At 38.9% G+C, this 13,665-nt stretch overlaps 1 protein-coding gene across 3 annotated transcripts in view; it reads right to left on the reverse strand.

Annotated features, from left to right (window-relative positions):
- Window positions 1-13,665, reverse strand: part of ko (Stork-head domain-containing protein knockout) — a 38,717-nt gene that overhangs the window by 4,844 nt on the left and 20,208 nt on the right. Inside the window, exons 4-7 of one of the 3 annotated variants that reach the window (XM_053798916.2) lie at window positions 12,178-12,675; window positions 11,152-11,358; window positions 9,986-10,149; window positions 7,962-9,650 (exon numbers count right to left, since the gene is read on the reverse strand). In XM_053798916.2, the coding sequence (XP_053654891.2) occupies window positions 7,962-9,650; window positions 9,986-10,149; window positions 11,152-11,358; window positions 12,178-12,675 (2,558 nt within the window). Of the gene's footprint in view, window positions 1-1,593; window positions 9,651-9,985; window positions 10,150-11,151; window positions 11,359-12,177; window positions 12,676-13,665 lie in introns of those variants that run through there. The other 2 variants (XM_053798915.2, XM_053798914.2) reach the window with 2 other exon arrangements.

Here is a 13,665-nt window from a genome sequence, read left to right on the forward strand (position 1 = left end):
TTTGTGTACAGCCTGGCCAGCTCGGAGACATGAACTCCACTTTCATACTTAGCAATGATCTCTTTCTTCATATCCATAGTAATTCTCACCCTTTTTGCTGTAGGGTTGGCACTAGAAGCTTTCTTGGGGCCCATGGTGACTTATTTTGCAGGTGCAATCACTAAAAAGGCTGTGATAATATGAAATGTTCCGATTGTATGCTTGGAAGCAACCGCGGTGCCTGGCTGGCTTGTAAACACTGGCCAGAAGTGGACGCGTCTCAGATGGAAGGAATAGTGTTGGTCGAGTTTTTTAGCGCTAATCGAGGCAAAATTTTTGCGATAAAATGTATCGCTAGTCAGATTTATCGTTAATCGATGCCATCGCTGGTCGAGGGTCCACTGTATTGTGTGAGAGTAATGGTTGTTGTATATTGTGTGAGCGATGATTGTTGTATATTGTGTGTGAGTAATGATCGGTGTATACTGTGTGTGGGAGTAATAATTGTTGTATACTGTGTGTGAGAGTAATGACTGTATACTGTGTGTGAGAGTAATGACTGTATACTGTGTGTGAGAGTAATGACTGTATACTGTGTGTGAGAGTAATGACTGTATACTGTGTGTGAGAGTAATGACTGTATACTGTGTGTGAGAGTAATGACTGTATACTGTGTGTGAGAGTAGTGACTGTATACTGTGTGTGAGAGTAATGACTGTATACTGTGTGTGAGAGTAGTGACTGTATACTGTGTGTGAGAGTAATGACTGTATACTGTGTGTGAGAGTAGTGACTGTATACTGTGTGTGAGAGTAATGACTGTATACTGTGTGTGAAAGTAATAATGGTTTTATACTGTGTGTGAGAGTAATGGGTGCTGTGTACTATGTGTGTGAGTGATGGATGCTGTGTACTAATTGTGTGAGTGATGGATGCTGTGTATTATGTGTGTGAGTGATGGATGCTGTGTACTATGTGAGTGATGGATGCTGTGTACTATGTGTGTGAGTGATGGATGCTGTGTACTATGTGTGTGAGTGATGGATGCTGTGTACTATGTGTGTGAGTGATGGATGCTGTGTACTATGTGTGTGAGTGATGGATGCTGTGTACTATGTGTGTGAGTGATGGATGCTGTGTACTATGTGTGTGAGTGATGGATGCTGTGTACTATGTGTGTGAGTGATGGATGCTGTGTACTATGTGTGTGAGTGATGGATGCTGTGTACTATGTGTGTGAGTGATGGATGCTGTGTACCAACATGGCCTCAACAGGTACTCTTGTATTAAATTACATATTCTGCAAATTAGGATAATTTTTAATATTAATAAGCCCACATAATTCAACCTGAGTTACCTACAGTAATCAAACCTTCCCATGAATGGTGTGTTTGGAGATGATAGGCCACAAAAGTGATAAGTTATATGTATATAAATTTTTTTTTTTTTTTTTTATTATACCGATAGGGTGGCCCGAAAAAGAAAAACTTTTAACCATCAAAAGGGTGCTTTACACTACAGTTTTTAAACTGCAACATTAAAAAGTGCAGGCACTGTACTTCCCATCTCCAGGAGTCCGGCCTGCCGGTTTCCCAATCCCTTCATAAATGGAGATGATAGGCCACAAAAGTGATAAGTTATATGTATATAAATACCATACATTAACCAAAAATTCATAAAAAAACAGAAAGACAACCAGGGAATGAGTGATGGTGAAAAAAAATAGCTAAGAGTATGAAGTTTGATCAATATATTAGTAATAACATAAGCATTCAGGTCATGCAAAATCGATGTTCAATAGTAATCATCTTGAAGAAGTCACTATGCACTGGATTTTCTACTTATATGAGACACTCTCAATCTGAGAATGTATTCTTCATCTAGAAAAATGCTAGAAAAATGACAGGATGGATAATGAGAACCTTCAAAACTAGGGAGGCCAAGCCCATGATGACACTCTTCAGGTCACTTGTTCTATCTAGGCTGGAATATTGCTGCACACTAACAGCACCTTTCAAGGCAGGTGAAATTGCTGACCTAGAAAATGTACAGAGAACCTTCACGGCGCACATAACGGAGATAAAACACCTCAATTACTGGGAGCGCTTGAGGTTCCTGAACCTGTATTCCCTGGAAAGCAGGCGGGAGAGATACATGATTATATACACCTGGAAAATCCTAAAGGGACTAGTACCGAACTTGCACACGAAAATCACTCGCAACGAAAGCAAAAGACTTGGCAGACGATGCAACATCCCCCCAATATAAAGCAGGGGTGTCACTAGCACGTTAAGAGACCATACAATAAGTGTCAGGGGCCCGAGACTGTTCAACTGCCTCCCAGCATACATAAGGGGGATCACCAAGAGACCCCTGGCAGTCTTCAAGCTGGCACTGGACAAGCACCTAAAGTCGGTACCTAACCAGCCGGGCTGTGGCTCGCATGTTGGATTGTGTGCAGCCAGCAGTAACAGCCTAGTTGATCAGGCTCTGATCCACCAGGAGGCCTGGTCACAGACTGGGCCGCGGGGGCGTTGACCCCCGGAACTCTCTCCAGATAAACTCCAGAGTAATAAAAAAAATTCTGCCTTCTTAAAAAAATGGAGTATGCTCTAATAATAAATTTAAGTCAGATGAGTAAAACCATAATATTGGCACTGTAATATTAATAACAGGTAACCTATCCTCAAAGTTGAGAATTAATTTTTGTGTGCAATACAGTGTGTCAATTTCTACATGATCTAAACAGTGGATTTTTTTCTATACTACTTGGCAGTTATTCTAGGTTATGTTAACCTAACTTAATCTAAATTAACCTATAGTTTCTTATAGTTAACCAGCAATAAAGAATTACTCCTGGATGTAGGGGAGACTTTGTTGCTGCTTAAACTGTTGGTAACCCCCATACTTTCTGCATAAGTTAGACAATGGGATGTAGTCATATACAGTACATACAAGACATATTTGTGGTTGCAGGGGTCGATTCATAGCTCCTGGCCCTGCCTCTTCACTGATTGCTACTATATTTACTGAGTAACAGCTCTACCATGACACATCACCATAGTCAGTGTCATCTATTATCATCCATAATAAACTTGGCAGTAATATTATGGTCAATATTATTTGAACATTACAAACATTTAAAAATAAAGTTATGTTGATTAAACATATAAAATATGGGCCCTATTACAAAAACAATTTAAGAAGTCTGAACTGCAGACGCAATCCTTTTCCAGTACAAATTACCAATATACGTACATGCCATATTTGCACTGCATGTGGTTTTCCACACCAAACAATATACACATGTATGAAAATCTAGCTCCATACATCCACAAAATGCAAAATGTCTCCAAGTTCAAAGAGATAAAATGTTATCTGAATTGTGAAGTTAATTTTAAATGTTTTGGCACACTTGTGTCCTCTGGCACATATTATTTTATTTACAAAAAAATATAAAAATCATAAATTATCTTAAAACATAACCAACCAATATTAGCATACATAAATAAGAAACACTAAATAATCCAGTAGGAAAAGCTATGCCAAATAATATTGCACATATAAACTGTATTGTCTCTACAGGTATGTAAGAGGGAATCATTAATGTACAGTACTGTGTGGAAAGGGCCACTTGTGTACAGTTTAGGACATTTATTAAAGGAAACAAGAGTGGCTTCATAATTCCTAAATTTAGGACTGATGAAGGCACTTATGGGAAAACACTTACTTTATAAATGTCCTGAACACACAAGTGTCCAGTTTGACTCACAAAATCATAAAAACATGACTGCGAATAAATCACGGAACGGGTGGGATTTGAACCCCTGGGAGGTTGGATAAATCCTAACCCTTTCAGGGTCTCCAGGCCCTCTCCTAGACTTGTTCTCAGGATCGCCCAAATTTCAAAAAAAAAAAAAAAAATTATTTTTTCTTATGAAAAGATAGGGAATCTTTTCCCAATCATAATGACACCAAAAGTATGAAATTTGATGGAAAACTTACAGAATTATGCTCTTGCAAAGTTAGCAGTCTTGACGATGTTTACACATCGGCGATTTTGCCCACTTTGAGCCCTATTTTCGGCCTATTCTAGTGTACTAGTCGACAAAAATCATAACTATTTCGCTAGAACTCCATTTTTTCTATCGAATGAGTACAAGAAACCACCCATTTACCGATTTCAACTATCCAGTACGTACAGTGGTCAGAATTTAGCAATTTTGCCAATTTCACACAAATTTCATAAGATGCCAATTTCCAAATAGGGTCCAGAATAAACAAGAAATACATTCCTGGCACTAAAATAACATTTCCTCTGTTCATTAGTCACGTCCCCATGCCCCTCTTACATTCTTTTGCTTTCCACTTTAAATTTTTATTCTCACAAAAAATAGAAGATTTACTGTTATGAAGACTAATGCATTAGTGTAGAAATGGTATAAATAATATCAGCGCACTTGTGAAAGAATATCAGACTCACCAGTTGACGTGTATTGGACGCTTAGCATGATTTGTTTACTTTTGAACTTTGGTAAAAATCGAACATTTCTGTTACTTTGAGCTCAATTTCAAGGTACTTTTCTTTGTAAAACCAGTCAAAATCATCTCAATTTCTGTAATATGTCTTCTTCTATAAAATGAGACCAGGAAAACTAGAATACAACAATAAATACCATGTGAAAATACAGTGCAAAGTCACTGATTTAATCCAAAAACACGGTCAAAGTTTTTTTCTCATTACGCACTGTGTGCTGCAGGATTTTTTTTATAATGCGCACACTGACCACATAGACCCATTCGTTCATATGTAGGCCTACCAGCTTTCTCTCACTAGATTTGAGGGCGCTAGAATTTAGGCGTACTAGTACATCAAAAACCCTGGTGCATAAGCCAAACCAGTACGTCTGAAACCCCGAAAGGGTTAATGAAGCCAGCTGGCCAAGTGGTTAACATACTGGCCTGTGAATTTTAGGACTCACTCGCCTTGGTTTAAATCCCACCCGTTCCCTGGTATGTATCAATTTCCACAGTTCATCAGTATCACCATACCATTTACAACCCCACACAGAACCAGGATGACCCAGCACTGCGCTGGACCCTGCCACCACCTTGCACTGCAGACTAAATGACACAAGAAGCATTAGTGAGCACCAAACATAATGAATGCATATAATAATTTCCCTGAGTTAATGTGATTGCCACTCCAACATGAACTACAACACATCAGTACTATGTTGTAGGGTTGCTATTTTAGTGCCACAATACAAGAAAAACCAACATATGCCTGTCCTGGGACACCATTTTCAACACACAGAATAAGTACAGCATTGTATTAAAAATTCTTGCAATGAATTTATATTCTTATAAAGAATGATGATGCAAATGAGTTTAGTCTTAGGTTACTCTCGTTCTATGGCTGCTACACACAAATCTTGCAACAACAAGAATTAATGTGTAGTAATTATTAGCCCAAACTAAATAAAAATGTTCATAATTAGGCAAAAGTGAAGTGTTAAAATTTGCTCATATCACTTGCAAGGCATAAATACTCCTAAGTTACATCTAAATAGCTCAACTTGTGATGGTAGTATACTAAGATAATTATGGCAGACATCATGTGATTACATGTCAGTACAGTGGTACCTTGGGATACAAAAAGCTCAAAACTTGAACAATTATGTAAGTGTATTTATGTAAGTGCTTTGTAAGTGTATTTTTGGGGGTCTGAAACAGATTAATCTAATTTACATTATTTCTTATGGGAACAAATTTGTTCGGTATTGGCACTCGAACAGCCTTCTGGAACGAAATAAATTCGTATCCCGAGTTACCACTGTACGTATATGACATATAATTTCTGAAACTCTTCTGCATGCATTTGTATAAGAATATTTACTATAACTATACTAATATATGCTGATGTTTCAGTGAAGAAGTACATGCAGTTAATGTGCATCAACTCCACTTGCATGAATGCTCGCACTTTTTAGCACAAAGCATACATGTACGTACTGTACAGGTACATTAATTTGGTATATGGTACATGGTTGCTAGTTTACAGCATAGAATCTAGTGCTATGCAAAATCAATTCTGAAAAATACTGAAATGAGTTAAAAGTGTTTAAGGCCACCTTGGGAGACCCTATGGTTACTTCAAAGGACCCTAAAAACTCTCCAGCATCCGCTGCATACACACACATACTCATTCACACACACACATATTCACTTACTCTCACACTCACTCTCACTCACTCTATGAACATTGCTACACTGATTAAATATTTACAAACTGACTTCTATTGTGGTGAGCAGATAAATTAATTTTAGTATAAAATGTATGTTTATGTTAGTATACAAAGATAACTATATCTACAATTATATGAGCTGCTAATATTATCTAAACCAGAGACTGGATTACACCTTCATAGTGTTTTGAATTCCTATTACATACTCTCCATAATCTGGTCCATTCCAAAGAGACAATTACAAGTCGTACATAAATTAATGTATTTCGAATTTAATTAAGCGTAACTCAAATTGGCAATAACATTATTCTACATGGGGACACAGGAGTGAGTATCAAAGATTAAGCTCTCTGACACATTTACTGAACTCTAATGCAAAATGAACCATGGACGACTGGAGTACAATCTTGGTTTATTCAACATTTCACCAAGATGACTTTTCAGGAATAACAAAGCAAGGGTACAGAGCAAAACTTATACACAGGTACAGGGTACAGTAATTTGTACAACTTTAATCAAAGTAAAGGGGTCTTTATGCAATTAAAGTCTCTTGCTTAACTATAGACGAGAAACGTATCTAGTCTGTGTTGTTGTAAACCCTCAGGTACACTGCTGGGCGGCACTATAAGACCTCACTGTATGCCCCCACTTTACGCCTTTAGAAACTATCTTGGTAAAAAGTTTAATAAACTAAGGTTTTGTGGGCGAGGGGCTTGGACTTCCAGCAAGTGTGCATGAGCGTGTTAGATAGGAGTGAATGGAGACGAATGATACTTGGGACCTGACGATCTGTTGGAGTGTGAGCAGGGTAATATTTAGTGAAGGGATTCAGGGAAACCGGTTATTTTCATATAGTCGGACTTGAGTCCTGGAAATGGGAAGTACAATGCCTGCACTTTAAAGGAGGGGTTTGGGATATTGGCAGTTTGGAGGGATATGTTGTGTATCTTTATACGTATATGCTTCTAAACTGTTGTATTCTGAGCACCTCTGCAAAAGCAGTGATAATGTGTGAGTGTGGTGAAAGTGTTGAATGATGATGAAAGTATTTCCTTTTTGGGGATTTTCTTTCTTTTTTGGGTCACCCTGCCTCGGTGGGAGACGACCGACTTGTTGAAAAAAAAAAAAAAAAAAAAAAAAACCTACTCTACATCCATTTTTCTATGAAACTGAATTCCCATGCTGCCCTGTCACATGAAGGCTTTCCTACATTTAATATTAACCCCGGAGAAAAGAGGAAGGAGAAATTGCAGATATTTATCCTGCACTGACCTAAAACCTCTTCCACCAGTGTGGTCTTTACGACAGAGTTTATGTGAAAATTTGGGGATATATTTTTCTTCCTCTCTTCCTCCTGATAGTAAATGCACTGTATTCTAAAAAATCTGTGAAGAAAATTTCCCTAAACTATACAAATGGCGTTTTTGTTTTCGCATTTGTATCGCTATACTTTTGCAAATGCTTGGTTTAAAGAAAACCAAAGTCAGTATTGGTGACAGATTCTGAATGTTTATTATTTATGTTGTGCTTCTCCGCTGCCAAGTTGACCTCCACCAGTGTGTCGATGCTGTTGATACTTGCACCACACAAAATCTTCTGGGCTGCCAAGGAGCTGAAATTGAGGTTAAGTTCTGGAAGGCTGGGATACGTACTAACTGACACCACCTCAGCATCTGGACTACTGCTGACTTTGTCACCATCCTTTTCCATGCAAGTTGTACTGGTGCTACTTACATCTTTAGAAGTTGCTTGTTTGTTGTCTAAAACTACAATGTTGGTGTCATTCTGTGCCTCAGTTTCTGGAGATATTTTCTTCTTGGGCGAGCAAAGGCACTGCTTTTTGGTGTAAGGAGATATCTGTGTCTGCTGTGTTGGACTCACTGTCTGCTGTTGCACCTGATCAAGGGTCTGACTGCACATCTGCTTGTGGCATTTGTCCACCTCTTGATAACCTAGATTACGGGAGGTAAGATCATGACATGAGCCTTTACTGATGTCTGTCAACCCATTGTCATTGTGCAGCATATTATTTTTAAGTCCTTCTGGACGCTGAGGAGATGATACCACTTTTCGAGAATTGTTCATGTTAGTAGATGCTAGATCCAGTTGCAGAGAAGAGCGGTCATATTGCAAAACATTCTTCCTAGGAAGATCTCTCTTCAATTTCTGCCGTTGGCAGTTTTCATTCCTCTTTGCTTCTTTACATTCAGGCTTTTTACCAGCTTTTGAGATTTCAATTTGTGGTTCTTTCTCACCTTCTTTAAGCTCGAGCATCTTCTGACTTCGCTCTTCCTTATTTTCAAAAGGAATATTTTTATGTGATTTGACATTATTTGTCTGGCTTTTTTTATCTGCATTACTTACTATTTCATCCTTGCTGTCTTCCCTGTCTTTATCTCTTCTTTGGTATTTCTCTGTACTCTGGTTCTTGAGATTGCTTTCCTCTTGCTTCTGATTTTTTTCTTTCATATTGTGATGTGGCCTATGTCTATGGTTTTGGGTCAATGGCATCTCCTCAGATCTCTGTATGTTCTCATCTTCTTTTATACTATGATGTGGCCTGTGTCTGTGGCGTTGGCTCACTGGCATCTCCTCAGATCTTTGCATGTTCTCGTCCTGTGTTCTCTCTACTCCCTCTCCACTTCTTTTGATGAGAACCTCACTCAACTTTTTTATTTGGACATCTCTGGACACATTAGTACAAGTCTCCTGTAATGGCACTTTAATTTCCTCCCTTGACTTCTTTTGGTGTAGTTCTGTTTGTCTCTTGTGTGTCTGTGCTTTGGTTGTAACTGTGTGAGATTCTAGCAATGAGTGGTGAGGAAACTCCTCGTGTATCTGTTTCTTTATAGGTACCTGGTTATGGAGAGTTCTTTTGTTGGGCGAGGATTCAAATGAACATTCATTGTGAGTTTTCTTGTTTTCAGAATAGTGGTGAGCTGGTGGTCTATATTTGTAATTCTCTATAGATTGGCAAACTGGAGAATGATGTTTGTAAGTTTCAGTATTGGAATGGACTGGTGATCGATGCTTATGGTTCCCAGCGTTTGGATGAACTGGTGACCAATGTTCATGATTTTCATAATGCTGGTAAGCTGGTGATCGATGTCTGTGACTCCTGGTGATAAAAACCGGCTCTCCACAGCGATGCATGGGTGAAACTTCAGCCCCAAGCCTCTCATCTTTTTCCTTTGCAGGCGTGTGAGAACAATGAGATGGTGACATCTGAAGGTGAACATGAGAGAGGAAATGAGAACCCTGAATATGAAAGTAAGATGTCTGTTGTGGTGCTGGAGAAGAAGAGTCTGATCTTTGTGACAATGGTGGAGTGGCAGACTGGGGGCGGCGTAGCCGGCGTGGAAGTGTTGCAGAACGTGGTGTCCACTGTGATGCACCACACCACCAAAACTCCTTTTCTTCCTGCTGAAAAAACATAGGTTAAAAACAATGGTATAAAGTAAACCCTCAATATAACACATTAATACAGCATGGATTATCAGAATGTTAAAAAATAGCAAAATAGCACTTAAATGCTCTATTGTTTACCCAATATAGTACAGTAAAAGCTGAATAAGTTAGCCAAAATACATAATACATAAAAGTTCTTTAAAAATTCAAGTTGACATACATCTTTAACAATAATGCAGTTGGTAAATGCAGATTACCCACTTGCAAATATTCCAAGCTACACACATTCTCATATAGTTATGTGTGTTACTACAACATTTACAAAGGCATCCAAAGTGAGTACAGCACACCTGTTTGTGTTGCGACACTGTCTGGACAGCAACACAATGAAGGTGGACAGCTGGAGCATCATTATCACTCCACTCAGGCGGAGGAAACTGTGCAGAGAATGACCCCAACCGTCGGCGTGGAGACACTCTCAATAACTTGCTCAGTACTGACCCTCGTTCTCCTGCTGTAGAAAACAAAGCAATAACATAAATTTTAATAGACATAAACTTAAATAAATTTGACTCATTTAGTAACTTTATAGACCAATTAGATTTGAGTAAAATGCTGCTTTATTTCTAGATGTAGAGTAAACAAAGGAGATAAAAAGACTACCTGTGACTATACCTGAAGCTTGTTGTGAGGGTTCTTCTACCCTCAGCTCAAAATACCTTGCATAATAAGGGGCTTTCTACAGAGTAGTTTATATATGTCAATCACCCTAATTGTATTTTTATTCTGTACTCCATTTTATTTCTATAAAGTTAGTTCTGTTTGATGCCAGCTTCCTACATGTGTACACAGACATCACCTGACCCATAATTGGACACTAACACATATTGACAGGGTGATGGCATTTTGGAGACAATGTAGAACTTTAGACCATCATGTAAAACTTATGCTGAAGTGCAAGACAATGCCAGACTTGCTGCAGTTATTCCTGTGACAGGTAAAAAGTTACCCACACACTGCACTGTATCTGATTTTAAAAAATAAAAATGAAATAAGAAAAAGCACTGAAGTATGTGTACTTAAAGGTACTAATTCCAATATGTAAGTCCCATTTCCACAAAATTAGCTCAAATTCCACAACACATGAGCTCACTGCACAACATTATATGTACAAGCATCTGTGTATAATTACCCTAGTTTAATGTGTGGAGATAATAACTAGATACGATGACAGAACAAAATCCTGCCACTTGAAAGTGGACTCATTATATACAATGATACTCAATCATACATGCGATGATACCTAATTTATCTTGTAATACAGCCCCCTTAAAAACTAAAGTAACTTCATAAAATATTTTGGATCATTCCTCTTACTCAATCATCAGACCAAACATGTATAATAAACTGGTGCCACACAAAAACATATTTGTCTGGGTTTCCTAGTTACAAAGAAACCAGCTCCTAGTTACTGAAAATGAAATGATCCTGTCCACAATTGTGCTGCCAAACACACCTCGCACAGTGATGTCGGACATATCATGTGCCTTGTAGATGTTGGAGTGCAAACTACTTGAAGGCTCATTGGCAAATGCAGTCGCAAGCAAGGCAGCCTTGTTGGGCGACAGTCTAAGGGAAGCAGTGCGGGAATGACTGCGGTGGCTCGACAACACTCGCAGTGATGTTTGGCGCTCCAAAGTTGATGACCCTCCACTCCAAAATCCTAAAATACAAGGTAAAAATAACAGATGAACCATACCAATGAAAGCATTCAATCCCAGAAGTTGCATTCTACATACACACCATACACAGAGTGATAGAACAATGCAATGGAATGGATTAATAGAAGAAGTGGTAGGTGCCCAATGTGCTGTGGAAAACATTCTGATAGGTATAATCACATTCAATGTAACATAACTTATGAATGAATGTTACTCATAACAAATGATTACTGCACGAATAAATAATCGCTACTATAAAATACAGTATGTTACAAGTCTACCACAACCAGAATAACAAAAAACATTGATGCATATAATGTTTATACACAGTAGTACTCAAGTTGAAATCCCACTTTACAATGAGCTTAGCCTTTTCATGAGTGTTTTTCATCAACAGTTCCTTTAGTGCATTATGAAGTCCCTTATTTACTGTGTCAAATTTATTATTATTATTATTGTTATTATTTATTATTATATTCATCAGGAAGTGGTAAACCCATAAGGGTTATAGTGCTAAGGAATAGTAGGTACTCAGGTTTGATTCAAGGAAGGGAAGGGTAGCTTCAATTTCTTGGATCGAGAGCCCTTCACCATTGATGGGATTAAGTTGTTAAACAGTGGATTACTACACAATCATAATTTTATTAATGTTCATTCTTTCTCTGTAGCTTGAAGTGATGTATTTTTTGCACATGGTGAAATAAAGCAAGACAGTAGAGGAAAGAAGTTACTAGACCAGTGATTGTTTAGTACAAGTGAAGGCAAAATGGCAGAGTGAGAATAAGAAGGATTATAAGATTTGGATGTTGTAAGCAGCTAACCTGGTGGAATGGGGCTGGGCGTGATGAGTTTATCTGCAGGTTGAGAAGATCCTGTTATGAGTTCTGCCAGGTCTGTCTGAGCTGCAGCGTGTGAGAGGTTGTCGCTGCACATGGCATTGGTGCCACACAGATGAGGTTTGTTGATGACTCCAGGAAATGGATGGCTAGAAGACCCAGTAGGAGATAAAGTGTGTGAATTGCCAGGAGATTTGTCGGGTACTGCCGTCAGCAAGTAAGTATTGGGTTGGACGATGCCATAGCTATGTCCCGTGTAAAAGACTTTACACTGGCGAATGAGGTTCGACAGAGTGGAATGAATGTGTGCTGCATCTGGAGCGACGAGGCTTGGAAAGGTAATGGCAAGCGTTGCACGAACTGCCTCAGCTTCAGCTCGTCCACCATCTCTTGTCAGTCTGTGAATCACCCAGCATAATGCATCACCCAGAGGTGTAAACTGTCCCTGAGGTACTGTGACAACACTGCAACCAGAAACCTCACCTGCAACACACAGATTGAGGAGACACTGTAAAGAGGGTTAATGTAAATATTGAACAGTTAATATGTAAGAGCATTCACAGAGATATTACATATTCTGATGAACAGTACTCACTTATTTCTACTCACCTATTTGTGGTTGCAGGGGTTGATTCACAGATTCTGGCCCTGCCTCTGAACTTGCCACTCTCCAGATTCACTCCCTCTTAGCCTTGTGGGCCTGTTGTACCTGACTCACGAAATCGTTATGACACGATTGCAGACAAACCATACCACGGGCAGGTTCTAACCCCGCCCGTGGTACGGTCTGGAGTTTTGAGGCTCTCTGATTGCGGGTTCTAACCCCGCCCGTGATATGATCTATTGTACCTGTTCTTAAAACTATCTATGGAGTCTGCCTCTGGCACTGCTTCACCCAGAGCATTCCACTTCCCAACCATGAGACTGAAGAAATACTTCTTAACATCCCTGTGGCTCATCTGTGACTTGAACTCCAACGGTGTCCAGGAGTTCCTATTTCTCACCTCTCAGCCAGGCTATCCCTGTCTACCTTATCAATTATTCTGAATATTTTGTATGTTGTTATCATTTCCCCTGGTTCTTGTCCTCTAATGCCTGTTAGGTTCAATTCCCTTAGCCTTCCCTTGCAGTTTATGTCCTTAAAGTTTATGCCCTTAAAGGACCCCAATGGAAATAAGTCACTCTGTCTGACTTTTTTGGGTTATCCTAGGTTCTCTACACATATGCTGCTATGTATGATAATCTATGTAACTGTATTTGTGTATACCTGAATAAACTTGCTTACTTACTAACAAGCCTCGCTGCATACTTTCACACTTACTCAAGCTTCTTAGCATGAAGAATAAAAAGGCACAATACTGTGACTGGAACCATGAAACATCATTTATAAGTTGTGTATTATAAACTTCATTCTCCTATGTGCGAGTTATTTGTGCATTCTTAACATGCTTTTTCAGGTACAAGCTCCATTCT

Source organism: Cherax quadricarinatus, chromosome 66, assembly GCF_038502225.1.
Source record: "Cherax quadricarinatus isolate ZL_2023a chromosome 66, ASM3850222v1, whole genome shotgun sequence".
Classification (NCBI taxonomy): Eukaryota; Metazoa; Arthropoda; class Malacostraca; order Decapoda; family Parastacidae; genus Cherax; species Cherax quadricarinatus.